The sequence below is a fragment of the Elephantulus edwardii genome, unplaced genomic scaffold, assembly GCF_000299155.1.
Source record: "Elephantulus edwardii isolate Elephantulus edwardi_28Jun2011 unplaced genomic scaffold, EleEdw1.0 scaffold00004, whole genome shotgun sequence".
Classification (NCBI taxonomy): Eukaryota; Metazoa; Chordata; class Mammalia; order Macroscelidea; family Macroscelididae; genus Elephantulus; species Elephantulus edwardii.
This window is the reverse complement of record NW_006399754.1, coordinates 10,490,377-10,498,963: the sequence shown is the minus strand read 5'-3', so window position 1 is coordinate 10,498,963 and position 8,587 is coordinate 10,490,377. Positions and strand designations below refer to the sequence as shown.

Genomic DNA, 8,587 nt, shown 5'->3' with positions numbered 1-8,587 from the left:
TCCATTCGTTTGTTGATGGGCACTTGGGTTGTTTCCAACTCCTTGCTATTGTGAACAGAGCCGCAGTAAACATGGGTGTGCATATATCTGCTTGGATGTCAGTTATGGTCTCTTTAGTTTATTTATATTCCCAGTAGTGGAATTGATGGGTCAAATTGTATCTCTGTTTGCAACTTTTTGAGAAAGTGCCACACTGGTTTCCACAGTGGTTGCACCATTTTATGTTCAGCTTTTTGAGGAAGCGCCAAACTGCCTTCCAGAGTGGTTGTACCATTTTACAATCCCACCAACAATATGTAAGAGTTCATTTCTTGCCACATCCTCTCCCACATTTATTAATTGTTGCCCTGTTGAATTTTGCCACTGTAATGGAGTGAGATGATACCTCATTGTGGTTTTGATTAATATCTGCATCATTTTTATTTACAAAAAGTAATGCACTTCTATTAGAACATTTATATGCTGCTGTTTTATGTTAGGTTGAATATGAATTACAATGAGATCCTCTGCATGTTCAACAATATTGGGAAGATTGAATTTGAGGATTCCACAAAGTAAGTGTTTATACGAATGACAGCTGGCTTGATGAGTTAGTGGCTGGCCTGGCCCAAGAAATTTCATAAACAGAAAAGAGGATTTTTAGTGTGGTATGATTCAAACAATGAAAAATAATTTAGAGGGCTGAATAATTTCTATCAGATACGTTCTGCATATAATATTTAGCACAACATTTAAAATACTCAGGAGGAAATTCATATAAGATAATGTATTTGTCAGTTACCATTCAGATTTATTCAGACACTGCATATTGACTTTTATGCTCAGTACAGAATACCTAAATATACTAGATACTGTGATTTATGTTAAAGAACTTAAACCAAAGAAGTAAAAAAAGATAGATAAGCAATCAAGTGCTTTAATAGTAGTATATTCAAAATTTATTGAGTGAACAAAGGAATTTTCATTTCTTCTTGGTGGAATAGGAAATTTAAAAAGACATTTATAGGGAACTCTGGTGGCCTAATGGCAAGAAGCTGCACTGCAATCCCAGAGGTAGGCAGTTCGGTTCCACCAGATGCTGTGCTGGAAAAGGAGAGGCAGTCTCTTCCTGTACCAGTCAGATCCAATTTGATGGTACACACAAAAAAGAATAAAATAAAAAAGACATAACAGATTATTTTTATGTTCCCTTATCCTTGGAAAATGTGTAGCAGTTTGAGAGGAGGATAAAGGGGAGATGAGTATCTTAGCAGAAATTTGTATGAACAGTAGAATAGCATACTATATATTCAGTTAACTGTACATTTAATTTTAAATGGCAGGCTAGACTTTATAAGCAATGTAGAAACCTTATTTTCTAGACCAGTGATGGTTCAGTGTGGTGTGTTCTAACCACATGTAATTTAAATTTAGATATAAATTAAGCCAAGTCGTAGTATTGCCCTCAAGTGGAGTATGACTCCTAGCAACCCTATAAACAATAGATCGGAACCCTGTCCTGTCCTTTGCCAACCTCACAATCTCTTGACACACTCAAGCCCATTGCTGTAGTCACTGTGTCAGTCCACCTGGTTGAGGATCTTCTGCCCTTTCACCATCCCTCCACCTTTCCAAGCATGATATTCGTCTCCAAGGACTAGCCTCTCCTGGCAACATATCAGAAATATGAGACAAAGCTTTGTCATCCTTACTTCCAATGAGCAATCTTGACTTCACCTTCTCTGAAACATCTGTTTGTTCTTTTGGCAGTCTATGGGATATTCAGTACTCTTCTCCAACACTACAACTCAGAGGCATCGATTTTTCTTCTGTCATCCTTATTCAGTGTCCAGCTTTCAGATGCATAGGAAGTTGTTTTAAAAGACCATGGTTTCATACTGAAGATTATTGATGAGGCTTCCTCCAATCTTGATGCTACATTCCTCTTCATTAAGTCCAGCTTTTCGAACAGTTTGCTCAGCATACAGATTGAGTAGGCTTGGGGAAGTGATACTGCCTTGATGCATAACATTTATTTATTTTGAACCATGTAGTTTCTTGATGTAGGTATAGGTTTTGCATGAACATCATGAAGAGTTCTACGATTGCCATTCTTCTCAGTGTTAGCCATAACTTCTTGTGATCCACACAGATACCTTTGCATAGTCAAAAACGAACAAATAGACACATTCTTCTGCTATTCTCTTCACTCGTCCAGAATCCATCTGACATTGGCAATAATAATCCCTAGTGCCACAACTTCTTTTTAAATCCGGCTTGAACTTTTGGCAGTTCCCTCTCTATGTATTTTGCTGGATGTCGTTGAATCTTCTCCAGAAATATTTTCCTTGCATGTGATAGTTATGATACTGTTTGATAATTTCCACATTATTTTGGATGACCTTTCCTGAGGGATGCTAGGGGTAAAATCTTTAATGATCCAGGAATCATCCAAAGATTGATGCACAGAAGGATTGCACAGAATCACTTTTTTTGCCAGGTCCTTCAGAGCAGCCTGAACTTCTCCTTCATCACCATTGCCTCTTGCTCATGTTGCTTGAAATTCTTCTGTGTCAGCCAATTCATTTTGGTAAAGTGACTCTAGACTCCTTGCATTTGCTTTTAGCGCTTCTGGAATCATTCCGTATTCTCTCCATAGCAACCTTATGCATTGCCACTTGTAGCTTGAATTTATTCTTTAGTTCTTTAATCCATGAGGTCTGGTTGGCTGAATGCATAGTTTAGCTCTTCTCTGTCTTTAAGTTTCTTTTGAATTGACCTGTCCTTTGGTGAGAGTGATTGTTGAAGTCTCCTACCACTGTTGTGCAAAATGCAAAAATGCATTTTTATGCATTTCTGTTCTTTCCAGTAATGGTTGGCTGTACCCTTTCTATCTTGTGATTTTTTTTTAAAGTTCTTATACCTCTTTATCTATAGTGTCAATTCTTCTATTTTTGTGTTTGTGTTTTCTTCCATAGTTGTACAAGTTCCTCTTCATCAGTATATTTCTTCTGGCTCCCTGTCTTCTAGAGTATTTGCTTCCTTAATGGCTTCCATTATTTCTTCCATCATTTGAACCTTTCTCTGTAGTTGTTCAAGTAGGTCTGCATCAGTATATTTCTTCTGATTCTCTACCTGTAAGGTATTCCTTTTAGTTGTAACTTCTGTTGTTTCTTCCATTATTTGTACTTCTTTTGGAGCTGTTCAGATTCCTCTGTATCAAATACATCTTCTGCCTTCTTGACCCTGGGGTATTCATTGGGTCTTCAGTATTTTCTGCTTTTTTTTTTTTTAGAAGGTTTGATTTGTCTTGCAGTGTTTCAAGCTGCCGGCTGCTTTCTTTATCTTACATGAAATTTTTCTTGATAAATGTTAGGCCGTCTCTGTTGTGTCTGCCTAAGTTGTCAGTAGTTCTTACCTTTTTGAGTTATGGATCAGCTGCCAGTTTAAAATGTTTATGTGTAACGTGAGCCACTGACTGTACTCAAGTCCTTTCTGGGAAGATACGCCTTTCCTGACGTCCTTCAGGTTCTCTCTGGTCTGCACTGCGTCCTTGCAGGAATCTCACCATTAAGTAGTCCCCACTCCCAGACTCTGTTCTTCATCTGTGGAGTGGCTGAGTGGTGAAAGACCACGTGCTCCACTTGAGTGGTTTCTGTCCAGAGGGGTTTCAAGTCCACTCTCTTCCTCACAGCTCAGCGTGCCAGCTGAGAAAGTCTTTCCCCTGTTTGTTGCTCTGTGTCTCAAACTCTTTTGTCATCTTTGGCACCTGGGATGGCCGCAGCTGCAGAAGCAAGGATCCCCAAATGAAGGGACTTTTCCCCACGGAAGTTTCAGTCCCCTCTCTCCCTGCCTGCACCTGAAAGTGCTGAATCTTAGGAATACTGTCTCACCTGATGGCACTTTCTCTCCTGAAGCCTAATGTCTTCCTTTGTCTCTGGAGTGGCATGACATCAAGGGCACCAGCTTTAAGCAGTTTGCGTGTGGCAAGGGGATCTCAGGTCAGCTCTCTTTGTTGCAGAAATCTGAGGAAGTAACTTATATTAGAGGCTGTAGTAAGTGTTTCAAGTCTCTTCAGAAAACAAGATGATAAATTAGGGAGGGGGAAGAGCCAAAACTGAGAGAACAAAAGGAAGGAGAATCAGAATAGAAAGACAAAAATAAAGTTAAAAAAAAAGGACAAAAACCTGGGGAGAGAAAATACTCAAAAGGGAAAGGGAAAAGGTAAGATGAAAAAAGCACAAGATGCCGATGAACAAGTGTAAGAACAGAAGAAAATCAAAGATGCAAACAGGAATCTGAAAAGCAATAGAAAAGAACTGAGACAGGGAGAAGGAGGGACTTAGGAGTGGAGGAGTGGGGTACCTGATTGGTGCTTTAGTCTCTGCGGTGGTGGGTGGAACATGATGTCTGGCCTGGGCCAGTGTACTTGTCCCTCCAGATGCAGGATGGAGTTGGGTTAAGCTGTCAGGTCAGAGATTATGCTCTTCCCAGAGTTGTCTGAGGCCAGAAAACGTGAGCCAGGTAACACCTCTTCCAATCTAGGAGCCATTGAAGGGTGGGACACCAAGCTTGGCATGGAGTCACTGCTGGCCTCAGAGAAGTCTTCCTATCAAAAGCTCATAGTTTGCCAGTATGTGGGGGATGGATGCAAGCAAGAGAGCTGGTTCAAGATGGCTAGTGTGAAGAGGTAGTCACTGCCAACTTGAAATGTCCACTGATGGTGCGCTTCAGTGAGTGTGCACTCTTTCAGATGTGACCAGGTGAGCTCTGCACAGGAGTGCCCACTGAGAGATAAGGACCCCTGTCAGAGGTGGTATTTCTGCTAATCCAGGGACTTACTGCACCCCAGTTACAGCACAAACACCTGCCAGAGTGAGTCTCTCTGTGCAGATTCATGCCCACTTTCCCAGTGCTGGATGTAAACTAGCATGGATCTGACCACAGGAAGAGCTAGGAGGAGCCAGGGTGTGGGAGAGATGCTTCCCTTGGTTTTTTGGAGGGCATAGAGGACAGCGCATTGATGGCAGCTTTCCCAAAGTCAGCCCTCTGCTGGAGTCCACACCCCAACAGACAGGAGCCCCCTGCCAGCCAGACAGCTGCAATGAGCTCTTTACAGCTGTGTGCTCCGTATGTCACTTTTTTGGTTTTCATTTCGTTTTCTTGACTTAATGTTTAAACTACTTCTTCGTCTTTTCATTTGAAACTAAGAAGTCTAGAATTAATCTGAGTATTTTTTTGTTTTCTTGTTGTTTTCATCGAAGAGTGTGAACTACCATTTGTCCTGTCTACCATCTTACCCAGAAGTCCTCAGTGACTAGACTTCTTTTGATGTTTTAAAACTCTGGGATTTGCTTGAGGTGGGGGATAAACGGATTTAGGTGGGATGAGCAGAGCGATAGAAATATTCTAAGGTGCAGTTATTAGTGATGCTTGCACAGCTCTAGACTTAGTAAAAAATATTGAATGTTAGGATTTGTACAGTTAACTACGAAGTAGCCCTCGGGGCACCTGGACAGCTTTATCCCTCCTGTGTGAGCCACAAGACTAGCTGTAATAGGGTAAGGAAATGGCCCAAAGCGAAATTTGAAGAATTTATACGATGAGTTAGTCATGTGAAAACTCCTATATTTTTCACCAGATCCTATCCCCAAGAAGATGAAATTGGACAGAATATTCAAAAGAATTACAATAAAAAAAAGGAGTCCTTTTCTCATAAAACATACCTACCACCAGACAAGAAAAAGTTTCGTAAACCTGGCCTGACCAATGAAGCACCACAAACCTCTTTGCACCATGACACCAGTGTGCATTTAGAAGCAAAGAGCTGCTTGCCAAAGAAGGAAGTCACCAAAACCATTGCCGCTCTACCACAGATGGGGTCTAGTCCTGATGTGATCATTGAAGAAATTATTGAAGAGAACCTGGAAAGTGAGTGAAAATCATAAAAGCAGAAAACCAAAACAGAACACCCAACTTGTTCATTTTCTGTAATTCTAAACAGTTTGTACGTTTTTGTCCCTGTACTTAAAAATATTGCTGTTCCAATCTTACATTTTATTATAAACAAAAACCTGTTGATTCTGTGCCCTTAATGTTCACTTTTTTCAAAGATATAACTTATTTTTAATGATGTAGTGTAGCTCACCTCTGAGGTGTGTTTTAAGAGTTAGTTTAATTAGGGTATTTGCCTTTTGAGTGTTATAAACCTTATATAAGAGTTGTATGTGTAAATAAACTGAAGATGTCAGAATCAGTTTCATTCCTTCGTCCTTGAATTTAAGAATAACTTTAGTTCTTTGTTCAGAGCTTTAATCTAGTAGGAAGTTATCTATTAGGAATATAATACTTGTTTTACAGCATTTGGTTGGATCATTTGTTTGATTAGCTTTCCAATGTTGATGTTTCTCCATTAGCACTGGAGTGAGATACTACTGAATACAGCTTTATGCCACAAGTCTTCATCAGGGCCCTTTTCAGTGCGGCTTGTGTTTTTCTCACTACTACTTTGTCTTAAGGGCTGACTCTTAACGTTGTCATTTTATCTACAGAAAAAGTACACAGAGTTGATGCCCCTCCCCCCATTTTCACTGTATTACCACTGGTAAACAGTGAATTAAGATAATTTATGAATTCTAATAATAACTGTCTTGCTGTCTGAGAATTTTGCCATTGCAGGTACAGCTTTTTGATCAAAACTGTGCCATTGTCAACATTAACAAAATGAGTACAGTTGCCTTTATTTCTTATTTTGATGAAGCGTGCTTTACAGATAATCTTGTGGAGACACCTACATACCAAAAAAAGCCTCCTCAGGATTCGGCAGCAGCTGCTTGTGGACCCAACGCAGGTACGTTAGCAGGTGTCTGAGCTTAATAGAGTGGACTTTGCTCTTAGTACAGGAACTCATCCAGTGTGAAACAGTGAGTAAATAGAATTTTATTGGTAATACTTTTATCTTTTAATTTTAACAGTTTTCAGTAAAAATATTTCTGAATTTATAAGTGATGCTCTCAAGTGTCTCCCTAGTTATCCATACTTACCTTTTTTAACCATATCTTCAATATGAGTTTTGTTTTTACCGTTTTTTTTAATCTGATGTATTAAAATTACCCAGTTTCCGTAATCTATTAAACTTGCTATTTCCAATAGCGTTCCTCCTGCTCTTTGTTTTTTGTTGTTTTTTTTTTTTAAAAAAAGCAATTGACTTTTTTCTTTTATTTTATTATTTTTGTGTGAGTGTACCGTCAAATCAGATCTGACTGGTACAGGAGGAGATTGTCTCTCCCGGCAGAGCATCTGGTGGATTTGAACCGTGCTGCGCTTCTGGGATTGTAGTTGCAGCTCCTTGCCGCTAGGCCACCAGAGCTCCCCTCTGCTCTTTGTTTTAAAGCATTCATACTGTCGTCATTGTGCAGGATAGATAAGAGTACTCTGTGAACCTTCTCTTCACATTCTGCTCCTGGATTCCGCTCAGTCTTTCCCTCCATTTTAATTTCTTCATGCTGTAAAAACACAATAAAATACACATTTTTCTAACCTTCCTCTGTTGTTGTTTTGCCAAAATATAGTATACTATACACATTTTTCAATTCTTTGCTATTCTCCCTTGATATAATTTAGAAGTCTTTTTATATCAATTGCTGTTTTTGTAACATACTGACCCTTTGAACAATAGATCTGAATCTTGTCCTATGCTGAACTGTCCTCATTATTTCTGACATACTCGATCCCATTGCTGCAGTCACTCTATCAATCATTTTCACTCTTTCACTGACCCTCCACCTTTCCAAGCATGATGTCCCTGTCAAAGGCATCATCTCTCTTAACATTAGCCCAAAATATGTAAAACAAAATTTCATTTCCTCTGAGGAGCTCTTTGGCTGTGCTTGATCTAAGATGTAACTGTTCTTTTGTCAGTCTCTGGAATATTCTGTTCTCTTCAACACCATAACTCAAAAGCATCAATTCTTCTTCTGTCTTCCCTATCCATTGCCCAGTTCTCAGAGGCATAGCAGGTGATTGGAAAGACCGTAGCTTGAGTCAGGTGCACTGTAGTATTTATTTAAAGTGACATCATTGCTCTTCAAGACTTTGTAGAGTTCCTTACAGCTGGCTTTCCCACTGCCATGTTTTTGTTGTTAGGTGCTGTCAAATTGAGTAAGACTCATTGCAACCCTATTAAACAACAGATCTGAACCCTGTTCTATCCTGTGCCACTGTCATGATCTCCAGCACCCACAAGCCCACTGCTGCACTGTGCCAATCCACCTGGTGGAGGGGCTTCCTCGCCTTCGCAGTCCCTCCACCTTTCCATGTGAGACGAAGCTTCATCATCCTTCCCTCCAAGGATCACTCTGGCTGCACCTTCTCCAAGGCATTTCTGTTCTTTTGACAGTCCGTGGGATAATCAGCATTCTTCTCCAACAGCATAATTCAAACACCTCAGTTCTTCAGTTAACTTTCGTCATTGTCCTTCTGAATATATGAAGTTACTTTTTAAAAAACCTTTACCGCATTCCCACGGCCATTAAAACACACAGCGCCTCTCCTAGATTTCACTTAATACTTTTATTTTCCCCTTTTCACAACTAATAGGGAACTCTAG

General features: G+C 39.8%; 1 protein-coding gene across 1 annotated transcript in view; it reads left to right on the top strand.

Moving 5' to 3' along the window:
* Window positions 1-8,587, top strand: part of RNF17 (ring finger protein 17) — a 145,817-nt gene that overhangs the window by 38,889 nt on the left and 98,341 nt on the right. The window contains exons 9-10 of the mRNA XM_006879553.1: window positions 480-554; window positions 5,621-5,910. Coding sequence (XP_006879615.1) covers window positions 480-554; window positions 5,621-5,910 — 365 coding nt within the window. The remainder of the gene's footprint in view (window positions 1-479; window positions 555-5,620; window positions 5,911-8,587) is intronic.